Below are 21158 nucleotides of genomic sequence, written 5' to 3'. Positions count from 1 at the left end.
TTCTCGTTCCTAGGCCGTCCAACCATCCCAACACTTAGCCTGAGCACAGGCATGGAGCTAGCCCTCGGCAATATTGGCGCAATGAAGCAGTCATTTCGCGCTCTCAAGCTCGGGGTAAGTCATGCAGCTTGTTTACTTACCAGGGGCGTAGCAGCCGGTGCGGCCGCCAAAGCCAGACCACTTTTTTAACACAATGTCAAAAGTGCTCCGAATGCAGGATTTCGCACCCTTATTTCAAAATATTCCCGCAGGAGACCCCCCCCCCCCACCCCCCCCCCCCCCCCTAATCCCTCTCCGGTCGGACCACCTCCAACAGTGGTGCTACGTGCCTGCAACTTACCTGCAATACGCAGAATAGTACTCTGCTTTACCTCCATGGATACAAGAATGTGTTGAGTTCTGGTGGAACACAGAACACAAGAGACTGGTATTATTGTATGCTATTTTGGTTGATTACAGTGCCAATTTGAAGATAAAATCGTGATTTTGACCAATTCCATCTCTGACCGCTAAGACAGATCATAATTGGAGAACCCTCATGGGTTCTCCAATTATGAGCCAGATAATTATTATGAAGTCAGTCTCTAAAAAAATTTCACTGTCTGCAAATTCACTCTTCTTCTGCAATAGATTCCAAAAATGAGCTTTGTCGACATACTGAGCATCTTTGTGCCGTCACTGAAATCTCTGAAATCAATCAAAGGAATTGGTCAACTGCAACTGCCTGAGTTTGAGTTTTCCATGACGAGTGGTCTGCCCTTAAACTTTCCTGATGTGAAGTTACTGGAGTTCAATTATCCGAACATGTCATTGATGAATCTCTTGCCAAGCAGTCCCGGAATAAGCTTCATTACCCAGCTGATGCTAAAGCTCAAACGTGGCGAAAAATCCTCGGCCAACACAACCTTGATCGGGCATTTCTTTGCGGGTGGCTTTTCTCTTGAGCCATTCAAGAAGATCAAATTCAGGAACATGCCGTTGTCGTTGGAGTTGCTCGTGAACACGTTCTTTCCGACATTCAACATTTCATCTGTGCGACTTCCGTCGTCTCTAGGCGGATTTCTGAAAGCATCCATCCAGCGCTTTGCGATCGACTCGAAGGCAAAGCTCGCAAGTTTCACTGCCAACATTGGTGCTCTGAACCTGTTGAAAGGCATATGGCCACGGTCCAAGGCAGCCATCAGCCGGGTTACTTTACTCTCTATCTCCCTCGGCTACAAGTCTAAGCCATACTCATGGAATTTCAATGCTACGTGTGTTGGCTCATTCTTCAAAATGCCTGGTAAGGCTTTTGTTACCAAATTTGATCAGTCATTTCAGTTCAAGTTCAACCTGCAAAAGCTGGGAATCTCCAGTCTGGTGGGGCAGATTCCTGGTGTACAACATCTCACATCTCTTCTGAAACGTTTTCAAATGTTTAGCTTGGAAATCAAGCGCCCGACCATCAAGCTTCTTACAAAGCCATTGACAATAGGGGCTGATGGATCGTTGTCGATTGGCGGACTGCCGAGTATTAGCTGCAATATATACGGCACGTCACTGTTCACCAGCAAGGCTGTGTATGTATTCGGAATGGAGATGAGTAGGTCTGTCAGTTTCAGCACACTGGTGAAAGCATTCCTGAAAATTGATATCTCCGGCATACCATTCTTTGGCGATTGGAAATTGCCCAGACTCAAGCTCCTGTTGATGCCTAAGCGACTGAATCTCAGTGGGTTGGAGCTATTCGACACTGGCCTAACCAGATTGGCAGAAATGGCAAAACCAAGCCTTCGCTCTCTGCTGGCGTCCATCCCCATGCACTTCCCAAAGATCGGCCTGTATGATTTCCCAACAGCAATGTGTGGCCTGCAGATCGACTTCAATGTGAGTACACAACATCCACCAACTGCACCAAGATCCGGGTCGATTTGTTTTGTTTGTCTTCGGCATTGTTAGTGAAAGTTGGCTAGTTTGAGCATGTGACAATTGATTGACCAACGGATGCGAGTATAGTATAGGCTAGTACTACGTTATTACGCTGTTTTGTAAAGTGGTGCAGGACTGCAATCGAATTGAATGTTATTTACATGATCAGTGGAGAGCTTCCAAGTTCTAAGTTCCAACGAATGTATCATCTGTTATTGAGAGTGTTTGTCCCAAAACCTGGATATCTCAGAATACAACATACCACTGCACCTGTGAGAAATGATCACCTGACCATCCAGGCCAATTTAGTGTGGCGTGATTATCACGAAAATATATTGCTTCACCAGCGATAGTCTTCTTGCAAACGACAAACACTTTGTTTTAGCATTGCCCTCCCCCCCCCCCTGGGATTCTCTGGGGTTGCATGTAGGCTTGCACCATACGCACACACATACGCACACACATACGCACACACATACGCACACACATACGCACACACATACGCACACACATACGCACACACATACGCACACACATACGCACACACATACGCACACACATACGCACACACATACGCACACACATACGCACACACATACGCACACACATACGCACACACATACGCACACACATACGCACACACATACGCACACACATACGCACACACATACGCACACACATACGCACACACATACGCACACACATACGCACAAATGTACGTACATACATGTACTATAGCAGGACATTTTCGGACGGGAATATTTTCGGACAAAGCCGAATTTCGACCTTTCGTACGGATTTCATTTTCGTACAGTGCTGCATGCTAAATGCACCTGTTCGCATGCAGTACACATGTATGGTGTGCATAATTTCACATGAACAGATGTTAGTACGGAATTTATTTTAGTACAAAAGAGGCCGTGTACGAAATCGTACGAAAATAAATTCTGTCCAAAATTTCCTTTTAATTCTATACAGTACTTCAATCATGGAGTTTTTTGTCGCATTGTTGTCATTATTCCTCTACAGACGGGCAATGCAACTCTCTCAGTTACTGATTTACTATCAAAAATTCTGCCCAGTGGTAAATTGATGACAAGACTACCGTCTATGTTTGGGTCCCTCGACAAGCTATACGTAATGCGCTTTCTGCTCAAATGGAAGAGTCGTGAATTTGCCGTGCACGCCAAGCTTCAGAAGAGCATCACGATAGCGAAGAATGTTATTTCAATATCCAACATCGACATCCGGCTCTCTTATATCGGCAAAATCTTCAACTTCTCCTTTGCAGCTGATGCCATGCTGATGGACTCTCTACACCTGCGATTGAATGTATCCAAGTTTGGGTCAATGCTGGCAGGGTCGATATCCAGCGTTAAACCTATCAAGATCGGTGACCTGTTTGCAAAGTCATCCGCCGCGCAAACGCTGTCCGCTCTCCACCTGAGTGACTTGGTCATCAGTGACTTCCAGTGCAGTGTTCAGATGACGTCATCCATGAAGTTCGAGAAGCTGTCCATAGATGGTAGGGCAACCATTCCCAATGTCGGCAGTGCAAATATGACAGCCTTGGTCTGGAAACAGAATGCTACAAAGCTGTTCTTCGCGTTCTGCCTTGGCCAGACAAACGTTGCATCACTCGCCAAGAGCTTTACTGGCCAAGATGTAAGCTCAGTGCCACTTGTTGGAAAGCTGTCAGTTGGGAAACTATTGGTGTACGTGGCTACAAGCGACATGTCCCTATCGACAGGTAGACTACATGCCTGTGGAGCATATCTCAATCAGACGAAGTTCCAGCAAGGCTTCACGTTCAGCATGAACTTTAGCGACCAAGGACACCAGACCGAGATCCTGCTTAGCTTTGTCGGTGGAAACCTATTGGTATCTGTGAAGGAGTTATCTCTGCTGACGGTCATTCGGATGTTTTTCCCTTCGTTCACTGCCGCATCAGTGCGACTTCCAAACGGTTTCCCACAGATTGACAAGATGACGGTGTCTCGCATCTACTTTGACTCTCAGCGAAAGAAAGCCAGTTTTGCTGTGCACGTTGGAAGCTTCAAGCTGCCAAAGAATATCCTCACCTGCAAGCATATCATACTTGATCTGAAGGTCGACTACTCCCGGAAACCGACAAACTATTCATTCAAGGCTGGCTGTCAGGGCACATTCCTATCGAGTAACGTTGATTTTGCACTTGAGATGGCAGGGAAAACAGCACACTTTCACACAACTCTGAAGTCAATATCTCTTTATGATCTGCTGTCGCATGGGAAGCTAGCAGACAGCAGTTTCTTGCGTTTTCTGGCCAAGTTCAACTTGCTCAACATCACCATGTACAACACAACTATTGACATGAAGACCAACCCATCCGAATTGGCCTTTCTTGGCCACATCCAGCTTGGTACTGTGAAAGGCGTAACACTGGAACTGATTGCTAAGAATGCATTCAACAAAGCCACACGCGTGATGACGATGGGACTTGTTGTACCAGAGATAAACCTATCTCAGATCGTCGCATACCTTTTCAAAATGGCTGGCTTCTCGGCTTTCCCGTCCATAGGGAATGTAGTGTTAGATGAGGTAAGATTGCTTGCGCTGCCGACCATGAATCGAAGTCTGGACAAGCTGAGGTTTGTTGATGTGAAACTCAACACATTGCTGGGGATTGCTGGACGAATTCAACCAATTTCTAAAGTCAACAACAGTGGAACTCAACAGCCCAAAGTTCCAATGACTCCATCCCATACCATGGTTACCAATCTGCACAATGTCATGTTGACGCCCAGTGCTTTGCATGCCGGCACAGTGACAGCAACGCCTCAGATCAAACCTCAACCCGAGCCTCAACAAACTCCTCCACCTCAGATCAAACCTCCACACAAGCCTCAACAACCTCCTCCACCTCAGATCAAACCTCAACCCAAGCCTCAACAACCTCCTCCATCTCAGACCACACCTCAGCACAAGCTGCAACGACCTGCTCCTACAAGTCCAGCACTAAAGACAGGACAACAGCAAGCGAGCAGAAAACCCCTGGCGTTGGGTTGGTTCGATCGCCGCCGGCGTCGTCGAAAGAGATCACCAAGGCTGGTGAAGGCACTTTCCAACAGCATAGCAGGAATGTTGAGCATCAAATTTCCACATCTTCAAACTGCACTGGATATCTCTTCTGCCCTGTCATCACGTAGGATTGACTTCAATGTGAGTGAACTGGAGATGTATTAAGCAGTGCTGTAAAATACACTTCACACTTCAACACTCTAAGTTCAGGCTATCTGAACTGCATGGAGTGTAATTGAAAGCCCATTTAAATGAATTCGGTAAGATGGAATTGGACATAATAGTGAGTCTGTGCTGAGCAGATGTCTGGGAGCACCTACCCTAAACCTGATAAACTGTGTTCTTTTCCTCTTTTTGGTGTCTTCTACGGTGTGTGTTGGGACTCAATGTATTCTACGCTTCTGGTTTGTCACATCCTCTGCAGCCAACGCCAAACACATTGTCTATAGCTGACCTGATTGAAAAGTTCTTTTCAAAGTCAATCATGCAATCACTCCACTTACCCGATTTTATGCCGGCACTGCAGAAAGTCTTCGTGAACCGATTCTTAGTGGACTTTGCCAAGAAGCAGTTCCTGGCCAAGTTCGCTATACCCGGAAGCATATCGATGATCAAGAATTATGTAACGTTAAGCAATGTCAAAGCTGACTTGGAGTACATCAACAAGACTTTCAACTTCAACTTCAGCGCCTCAGCGCAGGTGGCTAAAGTTGTGGAATTCTCTGCCAGTTTCTCAAAGGTAGGACCACACTACCAACTAACTGGTAGGATACCGGACCTACGCGTTGGAAAGATGTTGGCTTCAATTCCGAAGCTTGGGCACATCTTCAAGCAAATGGGCATAGCTGACTTTACAATCAAGAAAGCCGGTCTTGATGTCATATGGAACGGGACGAAGAGTTCCATCAGCTTGTTTGGTTCTCCAACCATGACTCATTTTGAAGCAGCAGAGACACAGGTTACTGTCCTCGACATCGGAAAAATGGGTAATTCGGCGTTCTTCCTGGGATTTGCAATCAAGAAAGGAAATCTGTCCACACTAGTGAAGTCACTCTCAACTGTTGACATTTCACAGTTGCCTAGAATGGGATCACTACAACTTCCCGAAATGGCTGTCTGGATCTCCAGCAAATCTATGAGGATTGGCGATGAACTGAAGCTGTACAGTGATAATAAGATCTATAGTGGTATGAAGAAGATCGAGCGCGGTGCTCACTTTATTTACAATGCTGATATGGGTGGACGGACCGTCTTGATGGCAATGGGTGTCAGTTTGAAGATGGTGGATGTCCATTTACCGGAAGGCGTTTCCCTTCATCAAATCCTGGCGTATATGGTGCCTTCAGTTACCCAGGATTCCACCTACAAAACGTTTGATCGACTATTTGGGTTCATCTTTAGGTTGCAAGTCAAGTATGTGCTGTATGATGCGAAGCAGTCTCGCAGTACCATCATTGGGAAGATCCCCCAGTCACTCTCTTTCTTCAAAGGCAAAATCAAGCTCACTAAAGCAGAATACAATGCTTCATTGATCAAAAACCATCAATTCAGCATGGCACTTATTGGCGAAATGGTCCTCTTCAAGATACCTTTCCAGGCCGAAGTCAAATATTCTACCAAACACTCAGAACTTTTGTTCAAACTGGAGACAGAAAAGACTCTCAAGTTGATTGATTTAACCAATGCAATATCTAAGAAGATCGGACAGAACAAGTTCGTCAAGAAGCTTCAGCTCGACAGATTCGCTATCAAGAAGCCGTCGGCGGAATTGATCAAATCTCCCGATGGCCTCGCCACACAGTAAGCAAGGTTCTAGGTAACTTCTAGCCAAAGGGGTAGGGAGGCACCCCCCCCCCCCTACTCTGATTAAGTGCCCCCTACTCATCAGTTGTCGATTTTTGCGTCTTTTCATGCCATTCAACGAAAATGCAGTCTCTAGTCACTGCTAGAGGGTTCACAACGGCACATTTGTGAGGGGTGAAGTCGGGAGTTCGCCCCAGAACATTGCATTTGGTATGGCAAGACACTTTCGCCTGCCCCCTCCCCCTACTATGTGTGCCTGGCGAGAACTCTGGTAAGTAATAGGGAAGCACGATGAGCGTCGTCACTCTCTGTAGCTCCATGTGTAGATGTGTACGGGTGGTCAGCATGCTCTTAAAATGATGACAATCCAGCTCACAAGCAATCTTTAAATCTTTCAAATCATCATACAGAACAGAACAACAAGGACAATCAAGGCTTGTTTGCTGCTACTTCAAGTTTCATGCTCTCGCAATCATCAGGCAACATGAAGATTACGTGCCGACCATGCCGGCATATATGCCAGGATCATCATACATGTACTTGCTCTCAATGAAAAAACAAATTTAGCCAAGTCCATCAGCAACCATAACTTAGTTTGCACATAGCATTAGAGAGGTTTAGCGCAACGAATTTTCATTAGTTAATTTTCGTTGCGATCATAACGAAAAATTGCCAACGAAATTTCGTTTGTTTTGTGTTCAGCAAGCAGATCTGCAGAGTTGCTGGGCTGTTCACTGTTCCCATGGACACTATGGCGATCGTGAGCCGCTAGGCGGCAGTTTCTAAAAATCAAGAAGCTTCTTCTTCGGTGCATGTTCTGCATCTGGCGCTAGCATTTTCTAGGAAAAGGCTCTCCTCTGTTAGAGGGGTTTTGAGGCGTCTCTTCTCAAAGTGGCGGCTTTCCTATTCTCTTCAGCCACATGTTGGCTTTTTGTCGCAGCGGGCTGCTTTTCGTTCCTCAAACACTTGAAACAGGTGAGCTCTGTCAGCGAAGCATCTACATGTATCTCTGTATCTTCCTCATCGCTGGCGGACTTCCTTCACTTTGCGTTGTCCTCCGACACCTGGTTCTAGATGATGTGCGACGCCTTTCCTCTTCAGACCATCAAATCTCGAGTCCTGGGAAGAAAGCAGCTGCACGACATCCTCGGAGAAACATGTTAACATTAGATGCCGCAGGAACAATGTATTTCCCACGCTCCTTACTGGACGCAAAACGACAAGATCCTAGTTCGTGAAGGTCTGTGCACTTCCATTGATCAGCTACCGGATTTTCAGCAACCGGGCTTGGAAGCGCTAGCACTTCGGCTTACACTCGCTGAACATAAGCTTGTCTCACCTTCTGACCTGCCAACAACCCACCTAACAGTAGCCTGTATCTACCGTGCTCCTTCCCCGTCGACGGATGACTTCTCGACTTTTCTCGACCGCCTCCAAATAGCCCTGCAATCAACTCAAAGGAAGCCCGAAGCCCTTGTGATATTAGGCGACTTCAACTGTAGGTATTCCGGCTGGTGCTCAACTGACCAAACGGATGCACAGGGTCTGAGTCTTGACAACCTCTTCTCATGCTATAATTTGACCCAATCGGTAACCTTTCCCACCCACCTCCGCTCGAATGGACTTGGCAGCTGTCTAGACCTTATCGCGAGCAACATCCCTAACCAACTCAACCACATTCAACACCTGGCTCCTCTTGGCGCATCAGACCATGCCGTCCTGCTGGCTGAGTTCTCCTCCTCAAAGTCTTCCCCCACAGCAGCCAGCACCTGCCGTAGCCCACCATCTACACAAAAATACAATGTCCTGAGTGCCACGGATAACATGTGGAATGCCATGAATGTTTTTCTCGCAGCTGTACCCTGGTCTCAGGTCCTTGCCTCCCACTGCATCGACACGGCTGTCTCCGCATTCACTGACATCCTTGAAGGTGCCTTGGACCTATATATAGGAAGATCCTCACCTCCTCGTCGGAAATCACGCCACAAACCCTGCCCCTGGATGACTCCATCACTGAAAGCAGCTATTAAAATCAAGAGCGATCTCTACAGCATCTACCGGAAATACCCATCCCCTACAAATTTCAACAAATACAAACACCAACGTAACTATGTAAAATGCCTTTCCAGATCCTGCCATCGCTGCTACATCCGCAACCTCCGTGCCACGATATCTCCCACAAACCCTCGCCTCCCATCCCTCCCTGTGCTCATTCGTCAACTGCGAAATCCTACCAGCGCCCGGTTATACCTTCGAAGATGGTGGGACCCCAATGGTCGAACAAGCACCTCTGGCATCCACTGGTAACTTATTGAACCGCCACTTCGTTAGTGCTGGCTTACAGGTTGACCCCGATGCTCCTATTCCCACTATTTCCTCCCTACCTCCACCAGCAACTACATTGCACTCCCTGATCATCACCTCATCGACTGTTCACAAGTATATTGCAAGACTGCCTCTGAACAAATCCCCCGGAGCTGATAGGATCACCAATGAGATCCTCAGGAAACTGAGCTACTCAATTGCCCGCCCACTCTCCATTCTTTTTAACCTTTCCCTCTCCTCCGGCACATTCCCGTCACGATGGAAGTCAGCCACTGTCATTCCAGTGTACAAAAATAAAGGCGACAAGAACAACCCGTCTAATTACCGACCAATCTCCCTCCTGTCCTGCGTCTCCAAACTGCTAGAGAGAATAGTGTACGACCGCTTGTACGACCATATCTCCCCTCTTCTTCACCCCGCACAATCTGGCTTCCGTCGTAAGGACAACACATCCCTGCAATTATCCCGCATAATCCAAGACCTCTGCTCCCTAAAAGACCAGCGGCAGGTCTCCTGCATCTGTTTCTTCGACCTCTCCAAGGCCTTCGACACCGTGTGGCACAAGGGCCTGATCGCCAAACTTCGTGCCCATGGTGTCTCCGGCTCCCTACTCGCCTGGATAACTAGCTACCTATTGGACCGAAATCAGTGCGTCACAGTAAATGGAACCTTATCTGACCCCGAGTCTGTGACATCCGGAGTGCCCCAGGGCTCCATTTTAGGTCCCCTGCTCTTCCTCACATACGTTAATGACCTCCCCTATTCAATTCCCAATATTTCTTTGTTTGCAGATGATACCACTGTCCTTGCTTCCTCCCCATCTCACGCCAACCTGTACCCCAAAGTTCAGACCTGTATCAACGACATTGTTCACTGGATGAGCACTTGGTACCTTAAGCCAAATGTGACCAAAACCGAGCTCCTCCTGTTTCCCCCTCCCACAGATCCAGTGCCCATCTTCCACTTTCCCGATGATCCCGGTCACCCTATCTCTGTAGCGCCCCACCATAAACACCTTGGCATTGTCATAGATTCCGCCCTCTCCTGGTCTCACCATGCTGATCATGTGTCGTCCAAAGTATGCCGATCTGTCGGCATAATGTCAAGTCACTTGTCCCATTTGCCCAAAAATTGCCGGATTAATTTTTATAAATCATACATTCTTCCCCTCTTCACGTACGGCTTCCCTGCCTGGTCCACCATTAACAAAACCCACATAGGTAAATTAGAAGTTCTCCATCGCCGTATACTGCGAATCATATTCCGTACTGATCGTTATATCTCAAATCTAGACTTGTATGCTGCTGCATCCACTACCACTCTGCAACATTACCTTGATGCTTCCAAGTGCACCCTGGCGCATTCAATTTTCCTTGACCAGCACCCTGCTCATTTACAGTCCCTTAATTGGTTCAATTCAGGTGGCACCACCCGAAGCTGCGTTCGTCTCCCCCTAGCTAGGTCTACCCTATTCGTAAATTCCCCTTTCTTTTCCTCCTACTCCACGTGGCTCCAACTGCCTCCCAGTGTTAGACAAGCTCCAGATATGCCCAAATTCCGTACCCTCGTCAGACAGCACTTCAGTATCTCCCAGTAAACAAAGTCACAGTCACCACTTCTGCTGCATAGCTCGCTGAGCATCCCATTGCTTTGTAATTTGCTAATCCCTTCCCACTTTGTGTACGTGCTCTTAATTTTCTTTTTTTCTCTTCTTCCGTGGTTGGTCTCACCCTCTCCTCAATTCAATTGGCTGTCTTGACATGCCACGAGGTGCAGAAATAAATAAATAAATAAAAAATCCTCTATCTGTGAATCCAACGAGATCTTCTTCTTAGGGTTTTGTCGATGTGGAGCGTGAGTGGCGTTCAGGTTCTGTCCATGATCACTGGGCTCCGTGCACGGACACACCCTTGAATGCACTCACCGAAACGAAAGGAAAATTAAAGCACGAAACCAAAGCAAAGCCAAAGCAAGGAGCCAAAACTTCTCGACACAATGCAGACAAAATCACAGCTTGGGAAGTCGCGGCGAACTCTGGAGGAGTTGAAAACACACAATGGTGATCGAATCGGAGTACCGAGTAGGAAAAAACCCAACTCAAATCAAAAAATCAACGAAAAGTTGTTTTGGTTTTTTGGGAATTTTTACGGGAACTTCGTACCACTTTCCGTTGCAAGTTTCGTTACTCGTACCCAGCTCGAGAGAACAACAAAAAGTTCCACAAAATTTCGTTGTGATAAACCTCTCTATTGTTCCAGCACCATTTCCTTGCCAAGCTGATTATAGATAGAGGGCCACACAAGCTCTCTAAGCTGCAGAACAACACTCCAGCACGGCGTTCTACTCACCACCACCACAACCACCACTACACCAGTCCGTGCACGGCAACCTGGTCGATGCATGGCTGATAATACAACCATGAATTTATGAACTTGAATATCAAGCCAATATTGAAATGAAAAAAGAAAAGAAAGGACACACGGATACAGGTTATGAGTAACTGTCCTCTACTGTAACACGATAATAAGCAGTCAGAAAGTGTGATAACCAGGGAGTCGTAAAAGCCCGGGCCTTTACGACTCCCTGGCGATAACTAAGCAAAAAAAACTAATTTTTATAAAAAATATCTTGTTACAGTAGTGGACAGCCAGTTACTCATAACTCATATCCACGTGTCTTATCTAGTGAATTCGTGAATTTGGCAATAATTTTGCACCGCCATTCATGGATTGCACTGGTGACTAAGACTAGTAAGAGCACATTTGAAGTTGATGACGAGGCAGATATTCTACAGGCAAATGCAATAGTTCTACATGCCACAAAGCACAACTTTAATTTAGTGCTTACATTTTCGACTGTTTTTGACGGTTTTTTGTTTTGTTTTCGTCCTTCAGACTGGCCGGTCAACCCACAATACCTCTGTTTGGCAAGTACGATGCTGAGTTCATTCTCACAACCAGCCCAACACTCTACGTACTGATACTCAGCAGACACGACACGTCCTTCACCGACATATTTCACAGCATGACGGGCATCGACCTCTCCAAGCTCTTCTTCTTCCATCTCTTCTCCGGACCGGCGGACATTGCCCTGACCTACTCGAACGCAGGGAAGGACCAGAAGCTGCCATTCAAGATCAAAACCTACCCGTTTGAACAGGAAACCAAAGTGATACCAGAAGGCTTATGTCTCTACTTTGAAATCGGCCTTCCGAAATGTGGCAGTGATAAGCTCTGCGCACTTTTCCACAAGCTGTTTGGCGACAAGAAGTTCAAATTGGAAATTGAAAACTTGGGACATGAGCCGAACATAAAGATGGAAGCACCGATCGGCGGTCACCTGAAAATCGCTGGATTTGACCTTCATGATATCCGATTTGGTGTAGAGTTTGGAACAACTTTGCAGTTTGGTCTGACTCATGCCGAGTTGGACGTAAGCTTTGACAAGAACAACAAGTTCAAGTTTATTGGCGATCTGACAACGGACCCAGCAATGAATGTAGAAATGTCCTTCCAGATGGTGGGAATGTGGCAAAAGGCCTTCGGCATACCATTCCTGGCATTCGGCAACATAATCCTGCGTGTGCGTGTGAACGCCGACTGTCCCATCTGCATATCAGCCGGTGAGTATGGCGGTGAACTGTGGCTTGGCTATCATTGCCGAATTAACGACAACAAGACAACGTGCATAATGGGAAGAGGATACTTCGGTTTCGATGCTGAGAAGCCCGAGAAGAACTACTGCTTCTTCAGCGTCAACCAGTTCAGCTACGCAAAACTACTGGCTGCAGTGGGCGTGCCAAAACTACCAGACGCATTCGAGAAGATCTTAAGTTACTGGGAAATGGAGGATGTTCTCTTTTCCTACAGTCTTCTTTTCCGTGACGTCCCACACGGTAATACAACACAACCAATACCAGCCGGACTTATCTTGCGTGGGAAGTTCACATTCTTATGGGCTGCTAAAGTCAACATCAATGTGCGAGTGTATGCGTTCAATGGCGTTCCCACGGCCATTTTCGGCACGGTCTGGACGAATCCCATCACGTTGCTAAATTCCGTCCATCTGACTGCATCCAACGACACCAAGAAAGGTGCCATCTTCTCCCTGAAGGCAGGTGTTGTACCGCCAGCATTCCACGTCAGCCTCACTGCAAAGCTCACTATCCCTGCGCTAAAAGTGGTCGTTAACGTGCTCGGGAACATTACCACCAAGGGAATAGCATTTCATTTTGATGCTAAGCTGATCATATTCGACGTTGTCTTGGATCTAAGTGCCCAGTTCAAAAAGGCCCTCAACCCCAAGACATTCCAGGGTTTCATGATGAAGGGAACTGTAAGGGCCACTGGTCTTAAGTTCTTGGCTGGGAAAGTCAAGGAGGCTTGTGAAACAGCACGCAGGAAGGCAGAAGAGCACCTACACAAAGTGGAGAAGGTGCTGGACACGATCGAGAAAGCCGTTAAGTCTGCGATAGCCAATAAGGAGGCTGCAGAGAAGGTGAAGAAAGGACGCGAAGCTGCCGTCAAGACGGCCAAGGCAGGTGTCGACACGGCAGAGCATGCCATCAGCAAGCTGTGCAGCATTCACAGCTGCAAGAAATGTGGCGTACCGAAACTGTGCATGAAAAAGAAATGCTCCTGCGCCGTCAAGTACCCGTGTGGATGGGGGAAGATCTGCTGCAAGGATGTCTGCGTGCCATACCCGAGCTTTTGTGGCTCGATGTGCCTACCCGTGGATCCCAAGTGCTTGGCGCAAAATGCGGTTTGCGCACCGTTACGAGGTGCGGCGTATGCCGCCAAGAAAACCGCCGAGGGGAGCCTCGGCGCGGCCAACAAGGCACTGGATACAGCGCAGAAGGGATATCTGGCAGCAGCTGCCGCCGTTGCAAAGTACAACCCCGCTCTGCTGGCAGCACGGGCCGCCGTCAAAGCGGCGAAGGAAGCCGTCAACCAAATCCTCGGCATACTGAAGGCGTTTTCCTTCACCGTGGACAGGATCGCTTTCCAGATGGCGCTGGGCGTGGCAAAGAAAGGTTTCATGGAAGCCAAACTTGATATTACCGCCAGCGGTCAGAAAGCACACCTCAGCTTCCGAATCAATTTGAAGAATATCATGGAAACGGCCTGGATGTTGGCAAAGAAGTTCTTTACAAAGATCTTCGACTTGCTGAAGAAACTGAAGATAAGTATATAGCAGTAAAGAGGCCAATGCTGTAGACACGACAGTAACTGCATGGTTATTCCAGCTTCAAATTCTACTTGATTATTTAGCATTCAATCAACACAAGGTTCAATTTCGCCAAACGTCTGTAAAATCATTGCTCGTGAATGCATTTAATCTCGGCATCTAACTGGAGCTGCCAACTGAAAAGCATTTGCCCGGTACCTTGCTGTCTCTTCCTTGGCACCTCAATTTCACTTTCTACAAACTTATAATCCGTCAATGTCACTGTTTTGTTTCAGTTCTTCTCAGCGTTTCCAACACTGTTTTTGTTCATACCTGCACTGGCATTAAATTTTGTATCCACTGAACTCCAAGTCGCTACCTCTTTTCCACTGAAATCTGCATCAGAATGTACATGTACATGTAACTGTGTGCGTGTGGGGGGGGGGGGGGGCTTGTGCCCGTATTCGTAGTTGTTGGTGTTGCTCTAAATTTGAGGACGTTGCTAACGTAATGCAATGGCCACATCTGACAACCATAGTGACATTTCAGTCGCACAACGTCACAGACCACGCAATAGTAATATGATTGCTGTGCGGGTTGCGACGTTGCCCATTACAAGTTCAGATGCAATCTCAGAATGCTCAGTTTTCACTGCCTATCCCATGCTGGGAGCAATCGGCATTGAATGCACAAAGGAGGACACACTCACACAGTTTTGTTGGCACGCCAGTACTAGTGCTGGGAACTGTTTTATTACTGCATACGGAGGGAGATTGCCATTCTGGCGTGCATGTGCGTTCACATACCCCTCAGTTGAAAGCTGTTGAATGGTCAAGACTGTGTAGCGTGCTCGCAACTAAAAAAGGTCACTTGACGCAAGGATTGTTCTGACTGAATATCGTGCCTGCACGTGCATGTATGTACATATCCACTGTATACGCATGTGTATTTTGTCCAGTAGATGTACATTTTACATGTCAGCAATGTGACCATCACACCGATATAATATGTACAATGTAGATCTACACGTACAAGACTTACTTTAGTACACACCAGCACATCTTAGTGACTGGTAAAAAATTAATGATGCATGGAAACAAAATCACCTAGCAGAAAGCTCATAGTAAAACGTAAGAAAGGCTTTCTGAAAAATCACCTTGAATAGATCTATTTGTATATTTTACACAAACAAAAGGATGAACACCAGTATGAGCTTAGGAATGAATGTGAAAATGGTAGCGATAGATGAATGTGGCAGCTGTGCGTGTGTGTGTGTGTGTGTGTGTGTGTGTGTGTGTGTGTGTGGACAAAAATGGTGAGTGCGTATTATTTGAAGCCGAAAGAATTTTTCTGTCTTGCAAATAGTTGTGTGGGAGGAAGGCAGAAAGACGGTGGATGCTATCAGCGGGCCAATGGCCAGTTTTTTGTCCTTGCGAGCTTCGAACCAAGTCATGTTCCTTGGAAGCCGCAAGACAGTGGAACTATGGAACAATTTATGAAACCAGGTGGCTCTAATAATTCAGACTCTGGAGGTCTTCAGTTGGTAGCGAAATGGTTAGTTGTAACATTATGGCATGGTACATACAAGGAACTTGTATTTTGTTTTCGCAGATCACAGAATATCATAATGATGACAGTACAGTCATTGTACTGACCCCTACAAACATCTTGACAGTCTAACATGGCACTGTTCAGAAATAATGATTGTGTGCTTCGACTTCGAGAAGGTTCTTACCTTTTGTTTTGAGAGTTCTGAAAACTGGTCTGGTAGATCTTTCTAACCTGTCTTGTATAGATCCATGCGGCAGCCTCAAAGACTAATCCCGTGTCTCGTATACATGTACCAGGCTGCCAGCAGTGCGAACGTGCCAAAGCAAAGAATGATTATGTCAACACTACAACAGGTCTCCCCCAGCCACCGTCAGAGAGCTGCCAGCTGTGTTCCTATCGACTTCGTCTACACCAACTGAACACCAACAGAGTCAGACGCTAGACTCTAGTCCAGGCTGGGGCATGTGTCAAAAATTAATGTCGATCTAGTTGACACCAGCCTGGGCAGGTAACAGACCGCCTTCACCCATACAAGTAAGAGGTGCAGACTAATTACTCCGTGACTGTTAGAGCTGGCTAGCTCTTCGCCAGATCTGGACGTTCGTGACATGCACACCAGAATGACCAGCGCTCTGCGAAAACCGACCTTAGGTGCTATTTTGGCGAAATTGAGTTTGTGCTGGATTGTTGACCCATGACCCTTTCCTCAACTTCTGGTGAAGTTTGAGGTGGATTGCATACATATTCAGTTAGATACAATGTCAATTTCTTTGCACTTTTCCTACAATATTTTGAGGAAAAGTAGCAAAAATCCTGGATTTTATGCTACATTTTGGAGCCAATGCTGTGAGAATTCAAGCAGCATGATTGCAGCCAAACTTTGCAGAATAAATCTGTATGTCATAATCTTCAAAAGGAAAGGTTTATGATGGCATTGGATCTTCCTGTTGTGGAGATAGACACATTCTTTCTCTCTTCTGTGGATGGTGTTGCTCACGAATCTGCTGGAAGAGGTATTTGGCTCTGTATGAGGATATGCCAGCCAGAGTGATGGGTAGAGGCAGGTGCAAAGTAGTGAAGAAGCTCGGATCAATGCCGGGTTAAAGGATATTGATAGTTTTATCTGGTACTGGTAGTAGAACATCTAGTTATGTCTACATCTGCCGCACACATTGTTTCATAATCGGTGATATCATGGCAGTCTCTTTTCCAAATCTTGCCAAACGTACTGTATGCAGCTTTGCCACCAGGCTTTGTGAACGCCTGGTAAACAAGCTTCTTCGTAGTGATACTGGGCAAATACATGTAGGTTGGTACTGGCTTGTTGTGCCCATGTGGATCTGCAGGTTAAGGGAGGCCATGAGCTATAGCATAATGCTCTATAAAATGCTTCAGCTCCACAACATCTTCCACAGGCAGTGCATTCCAGAGTTCATTCAATTCCTGTGTTGGGCGGATTTCACTTGCACTGACAGCAACCTGCACAGATTTCAGCACCCAGGGCTTGATCCTGGGCTGGAGGCAGCCACAAAGACTTCCTGACATGCATGTACATGACTTCCACACCAGCCACTGACTGTAGTCTTCAGTAGTTCAGAGTAGTATTGTTGAGCCCCATCTTATCACATCTCCCAGCATGCTGGACGCGCTGGGTAGCCTCACCACGTCTCCTGAGCACGTCTAGCGTTCCGCCTACACACAAGCAGCGCTCTGACTTGGTCAGGACGTGCGCTGTGTGCGCTGTAAATGTAAAGCAAGGTTTCAAGTGTCACGCTCTTGAAACAGCACCAGTGCGGAACAACTACAGCCCTTGTCAAACTTGTTGCGCGCCTCCTGGATTGTAGACAGTACTTGAACCGATTTTTCTTGGTCTGCACTCTGTTTATTGCCGGCATTGAGGGGCTGGGCTGGTGGCAAAACCGACGCCGGATCGAAATTCTCCTCCGCATGGCCGTCCAGCTCGATCAGCGTTGCGTCCTGCGATTCCACATCCAACTCTCCTTGGCACTGCTGTCATCAGAACTGCGATTGGACCAGGCCAAACAATTACTATTCATCGTAAAGGAGTTCGGATGAAACCTCTGGGAGAAGCCCACAGCAATTATTTGAGCTAGCGACTGTCTTCTGCTTCGTTCCGCCATGACTCTCACCTTGTGATCTTCAAAAATCGACAAACCGTGACGTTTTGTTCTTTTTCTCGAAAAAATTACGAAGCACCTAAGGTCGGTTTTCGCAGAGCGCGGGTCACTGATGATCCTGGCCAGATCTCAGCCGAGTACAGGTTTTGAGCATTGGTAAGTCAGGGGGGAAAACCGGTTCTGCACCGCATGCCCTGAAACCAGGTAGAGGCAGGCCAGATGCAAGAAAAGATCCATAGTCTCAACTAGCCTCGCGCGAAGATAAGCGCAAGGTTGACAGGCCCGTCTTCCCCCAACCACATCGTCAAAGCTCGGTCTACTCCTCCTACTCCTAGATCCTGCAAGCGTTCGATCGTACCGACGTCCGTGATCGTACATATCTTGCATTGTAAAAAACAATACAATATATTTTTTGTGGCAAAGGAAGTATTAATCCCCTACAGAATACAATAGTTACTGTGAAGTGTGAAGCTGGCTACGCGTATACGCTTAGCATCCTAGATCCTGTCGCATGTGATCAGTAGGCCAGATAGGCGCGATCAAAGAGGCAGTGAGGTGATTTTTTTGCTGGTTTGGTCTATTTTGGTACCGTTGTTACATGTCCGGACAGTAACAGGTTTCATTGAATCCAAATGCGCCCATAAATCTGCAGCAGTGGTGGACGCGGAGGAAGAATATGGTTTACCACTTGAAAATCAGCTAGCACTCACTGTGTGCTGCACCTCAGACTTGTGCGATAGAAGTTATCTGCCAAAGGACTGCGTTCGAGCAAAGAACAATGGAACCTGAAATTCTGAAACGTGGATGGAAGGTTGCTTTTCGGAAATTTCTCCTGTTCGTGTCGCTATGCTGCTTGTTCTGTGTGAGCTTCAGCAGCGATCTAACGAGCAGTATTTCCTATGCTGAGCTACTGCTTGACCCGTGCCCAACAGGAGGCCAACAGCAGCATAATAACAGTAAAGATGAAGTAACAGGCACAGCAGCAGCTGTCACGACTCTGACAGTATTGGAGATCGATTCAATTGAGAATACTGCACTTCCTACTACCAATTCATCTTCAATAGTCGCTGATGAAGGGTGTGGAGGCTTTGGATCTGGTGCTTCTAATACTGGTGAGGAAATCGAACAAGCACCAAGAGTCACTAACCCAGAATAGGCAACTGTGCATATGGCTGTCCCCCTGGAAATTCGCGGAAGAATCTCTCAACAATTGTGGACTGGAAAAGCGAAAATGCAGGGTTAAGAAAGTTGCACACAAATACGGCAATTATCATGCGCCAAACTGCAGTGAGACCCGAAATATTGTGGCACTCAACATACAGAAAATGATGTTGATTTTATGCTTAGTGAAATCCAGTTGTGTCGCTCAAGTTTGCGCCATACATCATTTCGCAGCCCAGTGTTCGCAGGTCAACGGATTTCAATGGTCAGTATTGTACATTGTACATGTGCAACACTCAAATTTCACTGCAATGCACGTAGTTACATGTACCGTGTTTCCACAATTATCAGTCGCATCGTTTAACTTCAATGGCAAAGAAGGGAGTGTTGTGCGACTTGCCATCGACTGAGACATCCTGCTTATGTTAATGTATTGAAACGATATGGCTTAAACGTGAAGTGGGGGTGCGACTTATAATCGAGTACCACTAACGAGTATGAGAGTGTGACCTATAATCCAGTGCGACTTAATATCAGGGAATTACGGTATGGATATGATATCAAGATTTGTGTTTAATTAATGTATGACCTGGTGTGTGGTTAAAATGGTGATTCCCTGCCGCCTGCACAGGTTGTGACTTGGTCTCGCACCTCACGCTATCATGCACTAGCCAATGTCTTGATGTTGACGTGACCAGTCGATTTAAGTACCCCAATCGTGGATTACCGGAAGTGTTGCAGTGAATTTTGAGGGAAACGCTGCATTTTGAACATATGAAAATTGCGTATTTTTGGACGGGTACACCAATGGTCCAGTGTGCAGCAGGTAGAATTCATCCCGCGACCTGCCTTTATCGCGCCCTGCAATCATACGCCCAATCGCCCAAACAGCAAGTCCGTATTGCTTGTTTCGTTCTGGTATGTACTCAATCGCCAGATTTTGGGTTCATAAAATCCCCCTCCAGGTACGTATGAGCCTTGGAGTCAAACCCCAGGGAAAGTGTGGTGTTAGATTTTCCGAAATGCACGGATTTTAGCTGCATGATGTAATGAAGGCAGCGCAACCAACTGCAAATACAAAAGAAATCACAGTTGCATACTCTTGTTTATGGACGGCGATTACCAGGGTTCTAGCCAAAGGGGCATGTGGGGGGGGGGGGGGGCAGCGCCCCCTACTCTGTTTGCGCCCCCCCCCCCCTACTTTGTTTGTGCGCCCCCCCTGTGAAATATGCCGCCCCCTACTCATTTGTCGATTTTTGTGTTTTTTCATGCCATTCAACGAAAATGCAGTCGATAGTCACTACTAGCGGGTTCATAAAGACACGTTTGTCTGGGGCGAAGTCATTTTGCATGGCAAGATATTTTTGGAAAAAATGTGTTATGGGGTAACTGTTTCCCATGCCCGCCCCCGTACTATTTTGACCTGGCTAGAAGAACACTGGATTACGTTACCTTTTCCTGTGTATACTGTGAGCGGGTGATTTCGACAGTGAAGGGGGTGAAGATAGGTCTGAGAGCTTAACATGAAGGAGAGTCAGACCCCCCGCAAACAAAACAAACAAAAGGATGAACACCAGTATGAGCTTAGGAATGAATGTGAAAATGGTAGCGATAGATGAATGTGGCAGCTGTGCATGTGTGTGTGTGTGTGTGTGTGTGTGTGTGTGTGTGTGTGTGTGTGTGTGTGTGTGTGTGTGTGTGTGGACAAAAATGGTGAGTGCGTATTATTTGAAGCCGAAAGAATTTTCTGTCTTGCAAATAGTTGTGTGGGAGGAAGGCAGAAAGACGGTGGATGCTATCAGCGGGCCAATGGCCAGTTTTTTGTCCTTGCGAGCTTCTAACCAAGTCATGTTCCTTGGAAGCCGCAAGTCAGTGGAACTATGGAATAATTATGAAACGAGGTGGCTCTAATAATTCAGACTCTGAATGTCTGCAGTTGGTAGCGAAATGGTTAGTTGTGACATTATGGCATGGTACATACAAGGAACTTGTATTAAAATTTTTGTTTTCGCAGATCACAGAATATCATAATGACAGTACAGTCAT

General features: G+C 46.8%; 1 protein-coding gene across 1 annotated transcript in view; it reads left to right on the top strand.

The window, feature by feature from the left end:
• The window catches only part of LOC135809719 (uncharacterized), a 25378-nt gene extending 10722 nt beyond the window's left edge, over positions 1–14656 (top strand). Inside the window, exons 7-11 of the mRNA XM_065323135.1 lie at positions 1–114; positions 631–1866; positions 2938–5109; positions 5393–6768; positions 11991–14656. The exon at positions 1–114 is cut by the window's left edge and continues 537 nt beyond it. Of these exons, the coding sequence (XP_065179207.1) occupies positions 1–114; positions 631–1866; positions 2938–5109; positions 5393–6768; positions 11991–14289 (7197 nt within the window). The 3' untranslated portion in view covers positions 14290–14656. The remainder of the gene's footprint in view (positions 115–630; positions 1867–2937; positions 5110–5392; positions 6769–11990) is intronic.
• The last annotated feature ends 6502 nt before the right edge of the window (positions 14657–21158 follow it).

Source organism: Sycon ciliatum, chromosome 2 (genome assembly GCF_964019385.1).
Source record: "Sycon ciliatum chromosome 2, ocSycCili1.1, whole genome shotgun sequence".
NCBI lineage: Eukaryota > Metazoa > Porifera > Calcarea > Leucosolenida > Sycettidae > Sycon > Sycon ciliatum.
Note: the sequence above shows the minus strand (reverse complement) of the source record. Positions and strands in the feature narration are given on the sequence as shown.